The sequence below is a fragment of the Medicago sativa genome, chromosome 2 (genome assembly GCF_051527215.1).
Source record: "Medicago sativa cultivar Bolivia chromosome 2, Bolivia_mono, whole genome shotgun sequence".
Taxonomy (NCBI): domain Eukaryota; kingdom Viridiplantae; phylum Streptophyta; class Magnoliopsida; order Fabales; family Fabaceae; genus Medicago; species Medicago sativa.
This window is the reverse complement of record NC_140750.1, coordinates 37,099,211-37,121,240: the sequence shown is the minus strand read 5'-3', so window position 1 is coordinate 37,121,240 and position 22,030 is coordinate 37,099,211. Positions and strand designations below refer to the sequence as shown.

Here is a 22,030-nt window from a genome sequence, read left to right as displayed (position 1 = left end):
CACAGTGGGGAAGAAAGAAGCTTGGCGGTGATGATATGTAGCACACGCATAGCTGATTTTCCCGATTCTCCATTCTACTACAATGGCCGCTTCTGCTACTACCGCTGCTTCTCATTTCTTCCTTCACCCTCTTAATAATCAAATACAATTCCCCAAATGCCCTCACCTTTTTACTAAATCCCACTTTCGCCCTCGCCTTCTCCGCTCTCAAACCCAAAGGTTCAATATTCGTGCCTCCTCTGCTGTTGTTGTGGAGTCTCCGTCGGTATAAATTATAATTTTCCTTTTCCTTTTCATTTTCTCTATTTAACGTTACACTCTGAATTAAGGAACGAGTTAACTTGGATTGTTATTGTCATGTAATTAAGCTTATATGTTTTTTTAGATTAGTTTATCCATTTTGTTAACTGATACACAACTAAGGAACGAGTTAACTTGGATTGTTCTTGCCCAAGTGGTTTAAATTTAGTTGTACAAATATCGTTTCTCTTAAAACTTAAGATCAGCGGATGACACTCTAGTCCAAAGGAAGGAAACCTCTAGCTTAGTAAGTACTCCCTCCGGTCTCAATTTTAAGCAAAAGTTAGTCAAAGAAAATTGGTATATTTAGTCCAAAATCTAGACCAAATACATCAACTTTTTTGACCTGTTTTTTATTATATTTTAGACTGGAGTACTACTTACAAACTAAATTACATTTACCCCACTCTAAGGCTCTTTGTTTGGGAGTTTGAAGGCGAAGGAGGGCTTTGGGTGGAAAATATATGGGAAAATAGAGAAATCTTTCACATTTTTTGAAAGAATGTTTTTATAGAGAATGATAAATTAACGCTTATGATTAATATATTTTTAATTTCAACAATATTATAACAACATAGATTGAATTTAAAGAATTCATATAAATCATCTAAAACCACCCCCAAAACCCTCCTTCGATACAGTTTTTTAGTCCCCCCCCCCCCCTCCCTAAAGTTCTGTATTTCTTCCACTTGGTCCTTCTATTTTTCCAAAGCCCTCCCCTCCCTTCCCCTCCAAACTCGCAAACAAAGTCTAAGGGTGTGTTTGGATTGAGGGTTTAGGAGGGGAGGGTTTGATTTTCATTCTTAATTTACAAACACTATGAAATGTTTTTTAAAAAGTTAACATATTAACATGATAAACAATCATATAATACTTCAATCACACTTAATTTATTTTAGAAAAACATGTTATAGAGTCGGTAATTTTAAAAAGAAAATCAAACCCTCCCCTCCCTTCCCCTCCTAAACCCTCAATCCAAACACACCCTAAGAGAACTAGTGGAGGAGACTTGAATCAACATGTTGAATGCAAGTCCGGTCCTGCTCTATTAGACCAACCCCTTGGGGCTAATGATTTGTTAGTTTATTCATGAGGTGATCTTGCTCTTTTTCAACGCATTGTCTTTAAGTACATTGATATTTTGATTAGAAAGAATTCAAGATATTGGCAATTCAGTAAATTCAACAAGTATTATTTGTTTTGCTGATATAAATTTATATCAATTCCATTAACAATTGAACTCAAACTTTTCCTTCAGGATTTAAGTACGAAGCAGGATAAAGGAACACAAGTTGACTTATTCGCATGCCCTATATGTTATGAACCATTGATAAGAAAAGGTCCCGTTGGTCTTAACTTGTAAGTTGGCTTTATATGCATGAGCTATGAAGCACGGATACGGACACCGGACACGACACAGACACTGCTATTAATTTGAGAAATCACATATATCGGTGTAATTATATGTGTCGGTGTCGGATACCACACGTGTCCGTCCGTGCTTCATAGTGCATTAGGGAAGGTGTGTTCAGTTCTTTTTGTCACTAAAATCACGTCTCATTGTAATTTACTTAATGACTTTGCAACTTCAGGTCAGCAATATACAGGTCTGGTTTCAAGTGTAAGAGATGTCAAAAATCGTACACTAGCAAAGACGGGTATCTGGATCTGACAGTGACTTCTGGGTTGAGAGATTATGTTGAAGTTCAACCAAATCGGACTGAACTTTTTAGGTATAAATACAAAATAGATTGTTACATGGCATTATATTATATCATCTTGTATGAAGATCTCGTGATACTATATATTTTTCATATTAGTTGTATATACTTGATGAGAAGTTACTATCACATGAGGTACATACCAATATTTGTACAATATCCTTTTAAATATCCATTTTTCCATTTATTTGTTGAGGTGACATTTATGAGTTATTGTTCAAACATATTTGACACAAGTTATAATTTAGTTCTTCTGCATGGTTCAACCACTTGGTGAAGTTCTTAAATACTGTGTCTAAACCTTTATCAGGAGTCCCCTTGTTTCATTCCTATATGAAAGAGGTTGGCGTCAAAATTTCAGGCAAAGTGGCTTTCCTGGTCCTGATGAAGAGGTATGCTTTTTGTACCAGCATTGTAGTTGTAATGCACCCATACTTGAATAATATTTGTAGTTATTGTTTTAAAGGTGTTTTGGTAGACATAATCGGTTAGAGTCGGTATTTTATAAGTAGGGGAAATAAGAATAAGGGGACATTCTGTTCATTTGAGAGTTTGTGGTATGACTAATCCTTTATAGAAAGGGAATATCTTGGAGGAGAGATCTCTCTGCAATTTTATTCACCCGTTCAATAAAAGTTTTTTTTGTTTGTTTCTGCCTTTTATTGCTCTAGATTCACAACAAATCCATTTTGGTTAATGACTCACACACATCACACAAAGGAAGCTGCGGCCATATATCTCTCTTTTTGTACCTTTTGAGCTTAATTAATAACATTTCAATATATTCTTAAGCACTTTTTCAAAATATATATATATTGCTGAGCACTTCATATTTTCTTTATAATGCAGTTCAGAATGGCTCAAGAGTACTTTGAGCCTGCTAAAGGTGGTCTGATTGTCGATGTTAGCTGTGGAAGTGGTCTATTTTCCCGAAAATTTGCCAAATCTGGAACCTACTCTGGAGTAATTGCTTTAGATTTTTCTGAAAATATGCTCCGTCAATGCTACGATTTCATTAAGAAAGATGACACACTATCAACCACGTATTGTTTTCCTCCTTTACTTGATTTTGAATTTATTGCGGCCAACGAAGTATGAATTTAATGTTTCCCCTTTGCGTGAGGATATCTGATTGTGCTTAATACAAATTCATTTCTTTGTTTGCAGTAATCTTGCCCTTGTAAGAGCAGATGTTTCTAGGCTTCCCTTTGAATCAAGTTCAGTTGATGCGGTTCATGCTGGTGCTGCTTTGCATTGCTGGCCATCTCCCTCCAATGCTGTAAGTAATATGTCTTAGTTTGATGAAAACCACAATCTTTGGGTTGGGGGTACACTTTTAGAATGACCGATATTATTGTTGTAGGCATGCATATTAAAATCTTGAAAATTCTTTGTATTAAAGGACCATGTGCTTTCTTAAATTCTAAACAAGTGTGTCTCTGATTGCCTAATTAATTAGCATGATAGTTTGTGTTGGTCATTTTGGGTTACCACTTATCATATGACATTGTGCTGCATTTTGTGTAGAACTTTTTGCAGACTTTATCATTTGTGCTTCAAGCTAATATATTTTATGCCGATTCTTACAAAAGCAAATCGATTTTTAATTGATTACTCTTAAGTTTTAAATGTTTACCACTTCATTGTCGTAACTAAAGTTCTGATTCACAAAGTCAAGATTTCCACTTCTATGGATATTTGAATTCAACTTAAATATATTTCTGTTTTATAATATTGTCCAGAATATATGTGTGAACCTAATACAAGGAGTGCTAGCAACTTATTGTTTGACACATTTTCTTATACTTTCAAATGTTGTTTTTTTTTTTTTTTGTATAGATCACGTTAAATAAGAAATGGGCCTAGGCTATTTACTTGGAGCGAATAAAATTCACCAAATAATAGTTTATAAGAGTGATCTAATGAGTGTGTTGTATGTATTTCTCAAGTAGTATTTTGTATTGCGGCAGATGTGCATAAGTAAAAATAGTTCTTGTTCCCTCCACAATTATATTTGTTGATTTACATGCCTATAATGTGCAATACAGTCATGATACTTGCAAACAGACATTTTTTTTTGTGTTTATACTATGCACGTTTATACACAAAGTTACGTATGCACGTTAGGTATAAAGTTAGTTAATAATGTAACAAATCTATGACTCAATCTCTATCTTCAAATGAGGATTTTAGTTGTGTAACCCACTTACACAAAGTCATGGTTGGCCTGGTGGGGTTGTCTTGGGATTTTAGAGTGTGGGTGCTCCTGCCAAAATCTCAGGTTCGATACTCCCCGATGCCAATTTTGATGGGTTAGTCCATACATAGCATTGCTCTGGCTTTACATGGGGGCCCCACAAGTGGACGGTTGGATTGGACCCCTCGAATCGGTCCTTGTGCCGGGTACCGAGTTTTAAAAAAAATAACGTAATGTGTAGGTGCTCTAGTTATATGTACTCCTCCAAATTTCTTTCCGTGACCCCAATTTTCATATAAGAATTGTATTTGTATTTTCCCTAATTTTTCAAAACATGTAGTCATGGGATACCATTTCCTTAATATATATAGATTTGAAATTATTTTCCTGTCAATGTGGGTACCTTATCCTTTTGATTTACATTTATATTTCACACTATTTAAACTAGGGTAATTACTAATTTGTATAATGACACGTCAAATTTCAACTTCTTAAAGGTTGCCGAAATCACCCGTGTACTAAGAAGTGGTGGAGTATTTGTTGGAACCACTTTTCTTCGTTACACTTCATCAACTTCCTGGGTTGCACGCTTGTTCAGAGAGGTAAACTCTTTATAATAATGATCTTTTATCTTTTGTCATAATAACCTGAGTCGTCAACATTGTGCCTTCTAAAGATGTTCATTATTGACCTTGCCTTTTGTTGAGTTATCATTTGTAATGATGACTACTTTTTTCCTTATCAAACTGATATTAATAGTCATTTTACAACAGTGTCTAGTGTCTGAGGATGGTTGAACTCCGTCTCTTGAGGTCATAAAGTCATGCTCTTAACACTAAGATGACACCTCATGAACGGAGTATTGACTACTTGATCATCTCATAAATCTACAAATGATATATATGTTCTTCAATTTAAAAAATTTCCCTTGAATCTAATTCAAGATGATTTAAAGATCTTTTTATTTGCAGAGGTCTTCTCTAGGCTATGGCTACTTAACAGAAGAAGAAATCAAAGACCTTTGCACTTCATGTGGTCTTACAAATTACTCATGCAAAATTCAGAAGTCTTTTATTATGTTTACGGCTCAGAAGCCATAAAACCAAATTTGGTCCATATGTAACATTGATTCTCGTACATTATGTTATTTAAATCCGTATTTGTTGTTTTATTTGTTTCATCTGTAAAGAAATTGTAAATATGCCACAAATGAAAAGGTGAAAACTGGAGTGTCTTGTAAAGGTTCACAGGTTGGTAACTACATCATACTTTGATGATAACTATAGATATGCAGCAGAATTCCGATTTATAAATAACATCTGTATTGTACTATGTGCAAAAATAGTGATTTGGAATTCTGTTTTGTGGTATTGTTCCACAAGACAGATATGCTATGATCAAATATTCTTGAAGTTGAGGAAACACAATATATTGAAATATGTAGTGGAAATAAATTTCTATCAACTTGCAAGAGTTTTTATTATTTGTTGTTTTTACTTTAGGATGAGTTATATCAGATGTTACACCATTTCTTTGTAGACGAGAGTTTCTTGTATCTTTTTTTATGATAGAAAAATTCACTTCTATAGCTAGAAATGTTAAATTATTGTTGAGTATCTATTATTTGCATGACTAATGAAAGAGTTAATGAATTACTAGCTTAAGCAGAATAAGTATAGCTTTTCTTTTAGGCTATATCCTTATTGGACTAATTAGTGAATGAAATATGCAAGCATTATATTGGAAATTACATATTCAACTTTTAAAAAGTTCAAAAATTGTTGTGTTCATGATTTATACTTTAAAAAATCTCTTGCAAGAATAAAAAAAAAAATCACACTTGAAACATAAAATGGGCTTGTATATACTTCGGTTTTTCTCCATATAAGAAGGGAATTTGTAATTAAACACTTTTCTCCCTCAATGGTGTTCATCAAACTGGTGATTTCACAAGTTTTATTATGCTCAATGTGAATTTTGAGTAGCTCTAAAAACATAACATCTAAAACATCATATGTTCATCCTTCCTTAAAAAAAAAAAACCCACACAACATATATAATGACATGTCGCACTTATATGTTTTTATCATCAGTGGAAAGTTGAATTCTTAACCAAGATGAATAGCACTTTGACCGCGATAAAGAATACTTTGTGACGAGTCACGACGAGTGTTATTGAGCTTCGGATTGGTAGTAGGCAGGGCAACAAAATCCAGTAAGATGTTCGGAGTTCGAACCTCAACCCCTGCATATAATATTCATTATGTCTTATCAAATAAGCTAAGTTCACGATGACATTTTCTTGATATTTATTTTTTGAAAACTTGTTGCCTCGAGTTTTGTGGTATATGTATTCATCAATCAATTATTTAATATAATGCTATTTTTTCATGTTTAATTATTTAAAACTAAATTTGATTTTTTATTGAATTCTATCTATAGAGTACCTGCCCTATAAAATTCAATGACATCAAAGAATTTTCCCTTTTTTATATACTTGTATAATCTTCTTTTGAAAAGAAATGAAAAACTTGTGTACTGCTTGTTCGTCAACCGAATCTGCGCTTCCAAATGTCTTATTATTAAATTTTAGTTTACCTACTTTTTCTTTTGGGAACAAAAACAAATAATGGTTTCCCAATTTGTTTATAGGGCGGTAGCTTCATCTTCTTTTTAATTTTTTTAGAATATTTTGATTAACTAAAAACTATAATATTAATTTCTTTTCATTTTTTTTTTTTAGTATTTATAGCTTATAAGACGTATTAATCATTTTTTTCTAGAGGAAGATGTATTAATCATCTTACATATAATTGTTTGTCAAAAAAACAAAAATTTTATATATAATTGTTGAAAAAAATATAAAAAACTACAAATAAAGTGATTACAAATTTAGATCTACGATTTGAATCCATCTATAAGAATGCAACAATGTTAAAAATATTGATGGAGTACATTGTCGTTCATTGTCATTGTATTCCTTCAATGGATACAATTGTATACGGCGAATAATGAATTTACAATGTACTCACTTAGATGGATACAATTGTATACGGGAATAATCAATTTACAACCAAAAAAAAGTGAGTGCATATATTGATTTTCTATACGAAATTATGAATCTGGTCTCTAGCACATGGATGTTGCAAAACTACGACTTGATATATTTGTTAAATCCTTCTTTCTTTCAAAAAAAAAAAAAAATTTGTCAACTCCAGCCTATAAAGTTATAGAATTAGCATTTTCTTTTATTAAAATGAATTAGCAATTTAAATTAGGGTCGATATTAACAAGAAAATGGAATTTCCTCAGTCACAGATGCACTTAAGAATTTTGATTTGCGAATCTGAATTTGTCACTGTCATAACCACCCATTGGAAACATATGAACATGCCCTAGAAAATTTTCTCTTTGAAATACGATTGACTGATCTGATATTTCCCACTATCTCAACTTTTTAATTACTACTATTATTATAGCACTAGGACCTTTACATTGTATTCAGATGCATTGCACCTGAATTTAAAAATATGTTGCCATAAAAGGAATTAGATTAAACAAATTGATAATTTAACTTTATTCACATTAATAATTTATAACTTTATTTATAATAATATTGAAGAACAATAAAGTAAGAAAGCTCAGCATATGATACAATTTGGAAAGCATATATTATACACGACACCAGCAAAGCAAATCTAAGGAAAGATATAAACAATGTTAAAATTTAGCATATACCCCAAGCTTCAGAATGAGCCTTTGATAGAGTCACGTCATGCATTAAGCTCCAATATTTCTGCTTTATTCTTGGGCAAAAGCATTTCTTCACCTCCCCTCCTTGCTATTGGTTGAGATTGCATTAATTTAATTTAATTTAATTTAGACCTATACTTGTTTTATTTTATTTACTTTTTTTTTTATTCCTAATGGAGACACGGCAAAGTTTTTGTTCTTTTTTGGTCCTCATGTTGTGACCACATTTAACATGTACTATCTCCGTCCCGGTATAATTGACCTACTTTGGTTTTTCACACAGATTAAGAGCATCCACAATGGTAGTTCCCTAACAAGGACTCCTTAAATGGACCCCACGTGACACATCACTTATTAATAATTTTTTAATAAAAGTACCTATTAAGGACTCAATGACTCCAATGGCAATACACTAATAAGGACTCCAATGAAAAATACTTAAATATGTCCCACTATCTTTACATATTAAACAAAAATAATTTATCTATTACTCATTTTTACAAGTAGGTCCAAGTAGTACACATTTTATTACTTCTTTATGCAAGTGGGACCAAGTAGTACACATTTTATTACTTCTTTATGCAAGTGGGACCAAGTAGTACACATTTTATTACTTCTTTATGTAAGTGGGACCAAGTAGTACACATTTTATTACTTTTTTAAACGTGGGACCCGTTAGTTACCTAGGAGAGAGAGGGTCCTTATATAGTTGCCCGTTCCTTAACGGGGACTCAATTTTTCTTCCTCCAGTGGAGGGTCCTTAACGGGGAGTGGTCCTTGTTAAGTAAGGACCCCCCATTGGAGATGCTCTAAGAAAAGTGTATAAATAAAGGGGAAAGTGGAATATATTGTATTGGGAATGATAAAAGTAGTATTATTTAGTGTTATATTGTATTGGGAATGATGAAAGTTGTATTGAAAATTGAAATGAGTCAGTTATTTTAGGACACTTTTTTTTAGAAAATGGGTCAGTTATTCCGGGACGAAGGGAGTAATGCTTTATCTAATCTACTAATCTGTTTTTTTCACTAGGGTGTTCTATGGTCCAGTCCACTAATAATGAAAAACTTTTTGAGTAAAACAAACAGATTAAATATATTAATTAAATTAAGTTAATGAAAGAAACAATGGTGTCTTTATTCTGCACCTTTTTTCATGTTATTGACCGGGCTAGTGGTTGTAGCTCCATGCTAGCTGAAACCACCTATCCTAATGCCGTAGGAATCGTATAATTACAATGATAAATTGAATAATTGACTAGCAATCATTTTCATCTTTCTTATTTTTAAAAATTACATTAATTAATAATTAAAAAAAGTTTTGTGACCTACTTATAAAATCTTTTATATTCGCCATCGGAATTTACTACCAGATTTCTAGTGCATGATGATTATGTATATTACTCCTCCTAGCTCAACTAGCAAATACATGAAAATTATCAAATTGAACGTCGTGGTCGTGGTTTGAATCTCATATTTTTCATTTGGGTGTGTAAATTTATAAGAATTATTATCATTTTCTCTACCTAAAATAAAAAATTGTGTGATCTGGAAAGTTTTGAAAGTGAAGGGTCCCCCTAGCTTTATAAGGAACAATAATTCAACTGTTAATTTTTTTTGAAGCATAATTCAACTGTTATTGTCACGAGGTCTTAGACCAAGTGCAATGGTTGTTTATTCTTTGTTGAAAGACAAATTAAACAAACAAAAGCACTCCAATGGCTGTTTAATTGCTTGCGTGGACAAAAACTTGATGAAAGGAATAAACAAGTTTAATCTGATAGCGGAATGCCACGTGGCGATTCCGGATTCGCCGAAACTGGCGCGTGCAGCACACGCGGGAACAGATGCGCGTGATGCTGCAGGTGGAAGAGAGAGAAACAGATTTTCTGGATAGATAGGGACACGTGTCTCTGTTTTATTGGCTGTCCGGATTCTTATCATTTTAATATTTTGACTTCAATTATTTCGTCCAAAATTAATTTAAAATAAAAAATAAAAAATTACCAAAATTCATGATTTTTTTTCTTCTCTATAAATAGAGACTTGGTTCATTTGATTTGGACACAGAAAAAAAACCAAGTTTTTCACTATATTAGTCTTATTATTATCCTTCAATTAGAAAATTTAGTGAAGTTGTTATCTTTTTTTTTTTGTAGTGAAATGGAGAACAATAATAACAATTTCAACAACCAGAATTCTTCTAATTACCCATATTTAAATAAATTTTGTTTAATTATAATCGTTAAGTGTATATTATTTTAATTTAATTATAATTGATATTTTTATTTTTATGTAATTAAAAAAATAAAAATAAAAAATTAAATAAGAAAATTAAATAAGAATATGAATTAAAAAAGTGGTGGGGTAGAGTGTTGGTGGGGTAGATTGTTTAATGGAAAAACCATTGGAGAGGGTTTTTGTTGAATGATTGTTTAATGTTTAGGTGGAAGAGAGAGAAAATGATGTGGAGTGTTGGGAAGTGAAAAAATGGATGTTTAAACCAAAAGTTTTGTTGAACCATTGCTGATGGTCTTAGGTGAGTGAGTGAAATTGCGGGATTTAATACGGTATTGCATGTTGGATGATTTTGGAGACATTACAAGCATAAGAGATACATGTATTTTTAAAGGGGGCTTCTATGGTGAAGTTACTTTTGTGACTTTTTTGGAAAAGTCGCTTATGTGGTTTGATGGGAGAGTGCCACGTGGATGTCTTTTTAAATCGGTTATTTGGAAAAACGATTTTAAAAAGCTTTTGTTTTAAGAAAAAAGATATTTTTAATTTCTTTTTTTATTTTTGTTTTCATTTTTATCCCTTAGGATTGTGTTCCTGGCTCTGATACCAGATTTGTATTGGGGTTTTTTGCGAATTTTTCTCGAGCTTCTTTTAGAAGTTTCTCGATGTTATCTAAACCTTGAAAAGGTTGTAGAAGTATTTTTGCTCTTTTTCTTTGAATTTCTATTTTTTGGATAGAGTTGTTGACGGAATTTTCTTCAATTTCAATTTCTAGATCTTCAATTAGATCTATATGTGTTTTCATTAAAGATTGAGCTTTATATATTATTTGTTTGAATGTTATTAGATCATAATACCATTCTATATCACTTACTAGATGTTGCAACCTAGTTTTAAATAATCTTAGTTCTTCTTTTAATGTTAAACCAGGCATATTTATTGGTGGATTCGCCAGCGGAGGTTTTCTTGTTCTAACATTTGTTCGGTTTTTATTTGTTTTAACATTTTTTTGATTTTTGTTAAACCTTGAAAGGGTTCTAAAAGCATTTTTGCTTTTTCTTGCTGAATACTTGTAAGAGTATTCAAATCTTCTATTTCTTCTAATAACTTAGAAATAGAATCTATATGGTAGAGTATTAGATCCTGTGCAGCAAAAAGAATTTGTTTTAACATAATTCTTGTATTTTGATAATTTATTTCAGAAATTATTTCTTCTAGTTTTTTCTTATAGAGTTGTAACTCTGTTTTTAGATTTAATCCAGGCATTTTGACTTTTTATAGTCTTTGATTAATTTTATTAACCTGTATCGATAAAGTTTTTATAGAATCATGTAGATCCTTGAGCTCTTTCTCTCTGTTTATTTCGAAATCCTTCCTAGGAGGTTCGAATGAAGTGTTATTTAAGGATGAGGCATCATCTTCAAATATATTTTGAGAACTTAATGATTTATTAAAATCTTTTAGATTAGGTGATGTTATTCGAAGGCTTTGGCTTTTAAGCAATGGTTTTTCTGTTTCTTCAAACAGATTCTTTTCTGCTTTTATTAAGGAAAAGCTATTTCTTGCGAAATTTTTATAGATTGGTGATTCCAGAGAAACTAATGGTTTAAACAACTCATCGATATGAATTGTATCTTTTCCTAAGAATTCTATGCTATGGTGTGAATTACTCAGAGCATAATTAATTCTATAATAAATTGTAAAAGGGTGATTACCTTCTTTCATAAATTTTGGATTTTCCATTTTATAATGAAAAACTATGGATCTATCTAGATCTATATCTTTTAAGGATAATCTTATTTGTAAATTTATATCAAATTTTATTTTTCCATCTTTAAGATTACATTTTCCTTTTGCAATCATTGCATGGTTTTTGTCTAAAATCCTAGAGTCTTCTTGGGCTATTTCTAAAGGTGAATTAATACCTTTCATGAAGGTACTTTTTATTAAGAATTGAATGGTTGATTATGAATATAACCAATTTTTCTTCTTTCGTTTTCGGAAAACGTTTCAAGTCTCTTTATGATTTGTTCTTTGTTTATAGTGGATATAGCTATTTTTCCATTAGTTGTTTCAATAGGAATTGCTTCTTCCCCTGTTACTATTCCAAATTTCAGAATATTTTTTCTTGAAAGAAATTCTCTCAATTTACTAAATTTTCTTTTAAAATTTTCTTCAGTAGTTAAAGACAAATCTGCTTCTTCTATTTTATTATCTATTATGCTATCAGCATAATAACTAGATGTTCCTTCAAAGTATGAAATTTCAGTCATGTTTTATAATAATATGCAATAAATTCATACCTGATTATTTCTTCAGAAATATGGTTGATTTTTGCTTCAGCAATTTGATTTCTTCAGCAGTTTTTTCTGCTTGTGTTGAGTTTTTCCCAACTCAGGGCGAATTCCTCCAGAGTATTACCTCAAGAATTCTCAGCTATAGTGTTTTACCACTATAGGACCACTAGTTCTTAAAACTAAGAGGCAAGCTCATATCAAACTGATATAACTTATATTGCTTCAATTCATGGTGATTACAAATGAGCTTCGAGGCCCTTATTTATAGGATGAGAGACTCACAAGTTGGCCTTCATAGTTGGCACAATGTCTCTTTCCTTTACAGCTCACGAAAGAAATAACAAGACAAAAAGAAAAAGAAAACGTAGAAAAATATGTTACATAATTGCCTTAGAGATAAGGCTTATCTCTAAATGGGTCCCATGCCCACTAATTTTCTACATTTTCTTCGTTGTTTGGTGATACGTCACTATCATACAACGAGTCTTTGTCGGCCACGTTATTCATGTTCTTTGCACACCACTTGCATTGGTGTCCTTTGTATTTTTGAAAGTGTCGGCAGCACTCCTGTTGAATTGGGTCGGGTAGATGGCCCAAGTCTGCTTCAAGCCCACTAAAATTTTCTTCGAATTTCAGTATCTGCTGAAGGTGTTCTTCTCTAGCTTGCTTTCTTGAGTCACTATAGACTAAAAAACTATCTTTTGCCGTTATTACCCTGAAGTTAGGTAATTTTGATCCAAATCTGATGAGAGTATCATAGAATTTTTCCATTTGATGCATAAAGCATTCTGGTCTTGGATCTACATCTCTATCATCATTTGTTGGATATGAATGATTTGAGATGCCAATCTTGATTAAATGTCTGGCTTTAATAACTTTATCATCTTCAAACCATGGATAGGTTGAAGTGAAGGATAAAAAGAACTCTTTACCTTTTGCAAAGTTATTGTTGAAATTATAAGCGATGTCGCCTATATCTTTTGGAAGAAGTTCTAATTCATGGATCTTCTTTCCTGTGTCTTCTTGAAGATACATTGTTTTAATCATTCCACAATCATAGAACGATCTTACTAATTCTTTTCCTATGCCTGGAACAGTTACAGCTTTGACTTCTATCCCATTGTTGCTAGGATAAAAACATTCTGCTTTTAATTCTTCTGAATAATTAGTTAACCATCTCCAGTTTTTGTAGTAGTCGCCAATGGTGACTTCCTTAACGAATTGTCTTTCTCCATAGATAATTCTATCTACAGATACTTTCTTTTTGGTCTCCATTTTTGATGGTTGGACTATGTTGCTGGTTGTTGCAACTTCTTTGTAAACAGCGTTGTAAGCTGCTTTTGCTTCCTTAAGCGTTTCATAACCCTTGTATCTAACATTTTTGCCATTTACATGTAACTTTGTGGTTTCCCAGTTATGGTAGATACCTTTCATAGGTCCATCAAAAATTACATATGCTTGTTTTTTGCCAAGTTGACTATCAATCTTCTGGCTTGTTTGTTGATCAATGGACTCTTTTTCTTTTCCATTTTTTCTTTCATCTTCTTCAACTTTGTCAGCCCAAGATGTCTTAGGTAATTCTGCAAGGAATGTTGTTGGGTTTGTTGAAGATTCCTTTGTTGAATTCCATCCATTTGGTGTTATTGACTCAATTGGAGTTTCTGATTCTTTTGGGATTGTGTATTTTACATAGTAGTTGTATTTTCCAGAATCTTGTCCTAGTAGATCCCAGTTTTCAGTATTTTTGGATTCATAAACTGTTGATGTTTCTTTTTTACATAGTTTTTCAAGGTTTTGAATTGTTAATATCATCTCCCCCTCTTCAGAAAGAAGAGTTTCTAGACGATTTTTTGCAGAGGTAATTTGCTCCTGCTTTTGCCTGAGAGAATTCTGTAATGTCTTTATAGCGGCTTCCATTCTCTTGTTAGTGCATCTGCAAAGCAATTCTTTTCAGATTTTATATATTCAATATATGGGTGAAATGGCTGGAGTTTCGTCTGCCATCTTACCAGTCTTCCATATTTATAATTGACACGAAGGTCATATTTCCAGAATCCGGTTACGTATTTGGAATCTGTTCTTAATAAAAATCTGGTTGGAATTAATTCCATTTGCCATTTTGTTAAAACTTTAACACAACTTAATGTTTCTAATTCATGAATTGGATACCTCGTTTCGGTATCTGTAAATGACCCTGAAACATATTTACAGAGTAAAAGATCTTCATCTTTTATCTTATTTTTAATATTTTCATAAGAATAATCAATCTTAGTATCTTTTGATACTAATTTTTCTGATAAATCAGATAGTTTGTCCAATTTCTCTTTCGAGCTACTAGACTTAGCGTACTGGGTTGCTCCAGTATCTTTCATTCTTTGTTGATGGGTTACATCACCAACATAGTTTCCCGAATCATCAAGATTCAGTATCGCTTTACTATTAGGTAGAGCTCTCATACAACCTGCCCAGGTTGTTTTATCAGCATCAATCTCAACAATTAAAAAATCATTTTCTGTTGGATTGTATAAGCTGGGTAAGACTTTAATTTTTCTTTTAATAGTTTTTACAGTTAGAGTATCTTGTTCAGTCCATGACCATGGAACTTTTTCAGATATCTTTTTCTGTAAAATCTTTCTTTCAGTTGCCAAATTTTTGAAAAATCCTTCATTGGCAATATAATTCAAACATCCTAAAAATCTTTGAATTTGTTTTCGGTCTTTCAATTCATCAGGGAAAGCTTGAATCTTTTCCTGAACATGTGGAGATAAATCGAGAGTGCCATTTTCTTTTAAAATAAGGCCTAAATACTCGATTTCTTTTTTGGCTAATTGTGATTTCTTTTTTGAAATAACAATTCCTTTTTCTGAAATTCTGTTTAAAACATTTTCTACATCTTTAAGATGTTGTTCTTTAGTTCCTTTTGTAAAAACTAAAATGTCATCAATATATGCCAAACATATATGTTCTAATCCTCTAAGAGCATTATCCATAAATCTTTGGTATATAGATGGTGCTTGTTTTAGTCCAAATGGAAGGACATTCCATTGGTAATGACCTTGTGGACATGAAAAAGCTGTTAAAGGCTTAGTTTCTTCTGAAAGTCTAATTTGGTAGTATCCTGATTTTGCATCAAAGGATGAAAACCAATCACATCCTTTTATTTTCTGCAAAATATAATCCTTTCGTGGTAATTTATAAGAATCGCCAATTGTAGCTTCATTGAGTTTCTTATAATTTATCACCATTCTAGCTTTTCCTCTTTTTATTTCATTGTGATTTGTCACATAAAAAGCGGGTGCCGAATGTGGACTTGCAGATGGAGTAATTAACTTCTTTTCTTGAAGTTCTTTTATATCTTTTTGAAATTCTAATTTATCTTGTACTGAATAAGGCATTTTATATTTTACATTAATCTCCTTATTGGGATCTCGTAACTTAATGATAACAAGTTCATGATTTGTATTTTTCAGATTATCCAAAGGATCTTCTGAACATACAGTATCAAGTTTTTGTTCTATTTCTTCAAGATTTAAAAAGAATTTTCCTTCCTCCCAAATACTCTTTAGGTTTATAAGATTTTCAGAAATTAATTGAATAATCTCATTTCTAGTTATAATTTTTGTTGTTATAAATTTTGTCTTTTCTTTGGGGTTTGCTAAATTTTTCCAAAGCAAAGAAATAGTTTTGACATTTTGCACAAACGGTGCATATAACTTTAAAAAGTTATTTCCAATGATTAAATCTAATCCTGAAACATGGAGATAAATTGTTGGTATGAAAAATTCATAACCTTCTATGGTAATTGAAATGTTTCTTAAAACAAACCATATTTGATGTTTTGACTTATCTGCAACAATTATTTCTTTGGGTTTTTCTAACTCTTCCCAATTTCTTGATATGTTTCGCTTTCCAAAACATAATGTTGCGCCTGTATCCAAATAGGCTAAAATTTCCTTCTTGCGAAGTTTTATTTTTATAAAGGTAGCACTGAGGTTTCCTTTACTCAAAATCTTGGTCTTTCTCATCTTCGGAATCTGTACAAAGTTCATAGAAACTTTGTTGCTCCCAATCAGAATCTGAATCTGATTCTACTAGTTCATAACCTATTCTATAGATCATGTTTAGAACTTGTTTCTTTTCTTTAGAAACTTTCTTTGGACATTCATTAGCATAATGTCCTGTTTCATGGCATAGCCAACATGTACATGATTTTTTACCTTTAGGACAGGTGTTATTTTTTCTAGGGTACTCCCTTTTTCTTCTATAGAATCTTTTCTTCCTATGTTTCTTTTTATCATAGGAAAATCTTTTAAATTTCTTTCTTCTAGAATATTTTCTTTTTCTCCTAGTTTTTCCACAACCATATGCTCCAATTTTTCCTTGGATTCTATCGCAACACATTCCTATTTGTGCATCTCGTTTTGATTGTTTCTTTAGGCATTGTTCTTGCATCCAATTTCTAAGAATAGAAATTCTAGCTCCTAAAGTATTTTTAACCTTTCCTGAGGATACTGCATTATTAAATTCGGTTTGAATTATTTGGGACATTGCCATAGGTAATTTTTGGTAGAATAGTTCGACAACCTTTTGGCTTTCTCTGGTTACCTTATTTAAGTCATAATATAATTGTGAAAATTCACAAATATTATTTTCTATGTAACAAGGATTACATATGGATAAATTTATTATTCTCCATAATTTTTCAGTATTAAAAGCGATATTTGAATCTACCGTATCTTGCCATCCTTTGAATTCATTTAAAAGCCATTCAAAGACTTTATTGATCATTCCCATACTGTTTTCTGCAGTTTGTTCTTCTTCAGGTTTTTCAGCCAGAAATTTATATGCATTACCTTCTGTTCTACACAAAAGATAATTAAAAATCTGTTTTGGGTTTAGACCTTTTAAATCACTATCTAATTGTATTTGGATAGTATTTTTATTATACCAGTTTCTTATGGCTTGAACAAGATTGTCAACACAATCAATATTTAGAATTCCACTTCCATCATTTACACTATGTTTGGGAATATAATTCATAGGAATTCTTTGGTATTTAGCTTGGGAAAATTCTCTATGGAGCTCTGTATTCCAATTATAAGAGGGTCCTCTTTTTGTTCCTGAGCTTTCGCCCATTTCTAATTGTTCTATTTTAACGAAATTTCCATCGTCTTTGGATTCATCATCAGAACTAAAGTCGTAGACAAAATCTTCTAGATCTTTAGGTTCAGGTTCTTCCTTAATGGAATCTTTTTCACTTATGTCTAAAGTAGCCATAAGTTGGTCTAATTTTTCGAGTTGATACTCTATATTTTCTTCTATACTCATTTTTTATAGTTTGCAAATAAGGTTTTTTCTTCAATTTTTTCCTTATTCTTCCCCCCCTCTTGAAGAGAAAGACATTGTTTACAACAATTTTCTATCAGACAATTGATCATGTCAGTTATATTGTTTAACTGAGGGTTAAAAGAATGATATATATGAGGATATTTATGGTTCTCATTCTTGTTGTAACACGGAAAATCTTTTTCCGTATTTACCCAAGTTTCATGGGGTCTTTCTAATCCTTGCTCATAATCTTTTGTAACAAACTATTTTGTTTATAGATTTGAGGTAAGGTTTCAAGAAAAGAAATTTGTCTTTCAAATCTCTCATTTAATTTCTTGGTTTCGTCAAGAAAAGCCTTGACTCTAGTTGTGAGTGTATTGTTTTCTTCACTCATCTAGCTAATGCTTTAAGTTTATCCTTTAAATCTTCAGATAATCCTTTATATTCATTATATAAAAAATGATCTTCATTTTCATTGGTTTCATATAAATATTTTTGTAAAAAATATTCAGCCGTTTTTTCACACCATCTAATCTGTGCTTTTACTAGTGTAATATCTTGATAATTTGGACATAAAATAAAGGGTTGTAAAATAAGCTTCCCTGTTGGTCCATTAATAAATTCCATTATTTTATTTTAGACTTTTTAAGCCGGTTTTTGAACAAACTGATTTAAAAGATTTGACTTTATTGAAAAAGTCATTTGGGTGACTGCACCGTAGAATTTCCTATTTTTAAAATGGGACAGTAACACATGTATAGCTGATTAGTTTGTTGCTCAATTGGCTGGATGATTTTATAAATAATTTTGTTACACTGTCTTGTGTATAAAAAACTTGCTATGCATAGTCCTATTATTTCAGTTGAATCAATAAAAAAGAACTTTCATTATTTTCTTCTCTCAAGCTGAGTTATACTATCATAGTATGGTATCGGAAGATTTTCCGTCCGCATAACAATGGTGCGTAACCTCGGTACGAAGGGTTCGGTCTCCTTCTCCAGTCACGGAGAAATAATAATACCAATTCTTGGTCAAAATTTTCCAAAATCTTACATGTCAGTGAAGAATTACAAGATTTCTTTATCGTTTAGAGGTGGACGACATGACATTCAGCCCTTATGAGGACCATTGTTAGATGCATCCGTTCGACAACATATATTCGTACTACAATTGGATAAAGTGCTATCGCAAGATGATTTATCGTCACTTATCAGAGTGTGTGATGAGACAATATGAACATATTCAGAACATTCGAGACATCCATCTGACGTACCAAAGTTGACTGATTTCTCGATAGACTATGTATTCCAAGAATTTTGTGTGCATGTTAGACCTGAGGATGTACGGGGTCTATTTATGGAGGCACACTGAAATTTTGTATCAGATTACGTTGTTTGATTATATAGGGTATGTCATCCCAAATTAATGGCTCCTGTCGAAGGAGATCCACCTAGGCCAGCAATTATGGAGGTTCTGATAGAGGAGGAGTATGTGGTGGATACTTTGGATCTGTGAAGCTCAGATACAATATACGATACGGATACGATACTACACTGATACCCTGATACGGAAAAATTTCAAAAATCAAGATACGATACGGCCGGGATACGTTAATAAAAGAAATTATATAATTAAATGTATTAAAAAAAAAGAGGTCATGTAGGGACTTGAACCACCGCTCTCTATGCTAGACTCAACAAAACAAACCACTGCACCAATCTACAATTTTGCTACTATCTTAAAACTGTTTATTATATTTTCTGAAAATATTTAGCAAAATATTTTGCCCAGGTTCTACAAAATTCCTGGCTCCACCACTGAATATAATTATAACAATTTTTTTTAATATGCAAATATATTAACAAACACAATAAACAAGTCATAGGCTCGTAGCATATCAACATAATAATAAGTAATATTGACGATTAAGAGAGTGATGATCAGTCAATTACATATGCAATATATCCCAAAAAGAGCACCATCAATGTTATACTATATCCAAAAGGAACATTGTTAGTGTTATAGTAATATAATGTTTTTTTTCTTACTTTTTAAAGAAAAATACAGAAATCAAAATAATATAAAAAAATAAAATTTATATTATCCGATACTCTTCCGATACGTATCGGGAAGTATCGGAAAAGTATCGGATAATTATTTAAAAAATAAATAAAGTTTAATGATCTGATACTATTTCGATACGTATCGGGAAGTATCGGGCATGTATTAGTGCACGATACGCAGGGGATACGGTACGTCACCCATTTTGAAGTATTTGGGCTTCATAGCTTTGAATACATTGTAGCTAGTCAATAGGGTTAGGACCATGGCGTTGCATGAGATGAAAACCGGCACCACCTACAAAAATCTATATGGTACGTTGCAGTTGATTGCCGATGAAATAGAGTCTACTACTCAGTGCTGAGTTGCAAGTACGAGGCAGGCGTTCAGATGAATTTGTATGTGTTTTTTATTTTCTTCTCATGAATGATGTATATTGGTATTTTAATACCACAACAATTACGTCCCCTTGAGTGTGTAAGAATATTTTCACTTTTGAATGTTAAATGAATTTTGAGTGTGGAATGTTGAATATTGAATGAAGAATGTGTTTTTAAAATGTTTGTGTGTTGGGTGTGTCTAGCATATACCTTCACAACCCTTATGTTTTGCGTTCACCTATTGTCTCTATATTCATTGTAGTTTGCATCCTAACTCCCGATCCATGGATCAGTTTGTAAATTTTGAACAATTAATCGGGACGTAACAATTTGAACAGGGGCAATCGGGATGTAAGTCTCGATAGGGTATTTTCGGGTCTTCGAGGTGCCTGTGAGCATTTGAAAGTGCGTAAAGAACAATTTTGTTAGGATTAATGTTAGTTTAATGTGGCTTTTCCTTGCTCCTACTAATTAGCTCATGACTCCTATATATGTTACCTCCACATGATCAATAAAAATAGACTCCTTCTTTTTCCACTCTATTGATTTCTCGCTTCCCTATACAGTTTAGATTATATATTTCGAACGACATAAGCACCCCATAAAAACCTCCAAAATACGTTAAGACATTTTTGATTTGAGAATTCGAATAGGGTGCACGACAAACTCATAGGATGAGAAAAGTATTGGCTGTAAAAATAGTTTGGATGAAACTCTATGAGAAATTGTGAGTGAGATTTACTCATCTTGAGTTCTTGTATTAGAACTTGATTATTGAATATTATCAATGGTTTAGGTTCCATTGTGGCGATTCTTATTGACTTATCAATCATCATCTTGATTGTAGTGTCTTCTATCTATCATTTTCATCATAGAATTTGATAAAGTAAAAATTGAGAGTAATTCTCTTCCGTTCTTGAAACCATCTTTTTATATTTTCGATTTATTGTGACGCTAATTCCAACTTATTAATCAGAACCTCCATAACCAGTTATGGCGTCCTCACGACTTATCAATCGAATAATCACCCCAATTGTGACATCTCTTTCAACAAATCATCGAATCTCGACCCTCCAAATTCGCTTTAATTGTTATTATAGGCTTGCTAAGATCAGAAAAATAATGTCTTCATCATTTTGGGTGGAGAGATTTGAAACATTTCATGCCTCCATCATTTGATATCATTGGATTCAATGATAACCACTTGGAAGGAGCACCAAATTCCCTAGTAGCTGGTAAACTGGAGCTATCACCTTCCAAACTTGGCATCACTGACGTAGGCTTGGCAAGATTAACTTTTTTTCTTTGAATATATTGTACATATTTTCTTCATGCAATTTTTTTTTGCGAAATATTTTAAATATCAATATCTTATACAAAATTTCATGAACAAATATATATCTCATGCAGGACATGTGTACTAACACTAGTTACCTTATATTTGGTACAACGAAAATTATCAAATCAAAATAACATTAATGTTCTCTTTAAATAATCCTTCAATCAGAAAAAAAATTATATTCTCAAATAAAGAATTGTATTTTCTTTATTAAAATAGTTTTTACAAACTAAATTACCTTTTGCTAAATATTTTAAATTAAAAATATATTTATGAAGTAAAATACTAAGAACATTTGGTAGAATACTAATTATTATTTTTTTCTTTCTGAAGGATGAATACTAATTCTTTTTCATACTAAATACTACAGAAAATACACATGTGTTAGAAAAGAAACAGAAGGCGTGTATGTGGCCA

The 22,030-nt window shown here is 31.9% G+C and overlaps 1 protein-coding gene across 1 annotated transcript; it reads left to right on the top strand.

Moving 5' to 3' along the window:
* The first annotated feature begins 1 nt into the window (after position 1).
* LOC146946640 (S-adenosyl-L-methionine-dependent methyltransferases superfamily protein) lies at positions 2–5,682 on the top strand. The gene is made up of 8 exons (XM_085744611.1): positions 2–265; positions 1,559–1,659; positions 1,893–2,033; positions 2,332–2,413; positions 2,871–3,064; positions 3,189–3,300; positions 4,716–4,820; positions 5,190–5,682. The coding sequence occupies exons 1-8, from the start codon at positions 83–85 to the stop codon at positions 5,316–5,318; spliced, it is 1,047 nt and encodes a 348-aa protein (XP_085600737.1). The 5' UTR covers positions 2–82; the 3' UTR covers positions 5,319–5,682.
* The last annotated feature ends 16,348 nt before the right edge of the window (positions 5,683–22,030 follow it).

Coding starts and splice junctions, on each gene's coding strand:
- LOC146946640 (XM_085744611.1), top strand. CDS start 83: ATGGCCGCTTCTGCTACTACCGCTGCTTCTCATTTCTTCCTTCACCCT. Junction 266..1,558: donor TTGTTGTGGAGTCTCCGTCG/GTATAAATTATA, acceptor CTTTTCCTTCAG/GATTTAAGTACGAAGCAGGA. Junction 2,414..2,870: donor TTCCTGGTCCTGATGAAGAG/GTATGCTTTTTG, acceptor TTTATAATGCAG/TTCAGAATGGCTCAAGAGTA.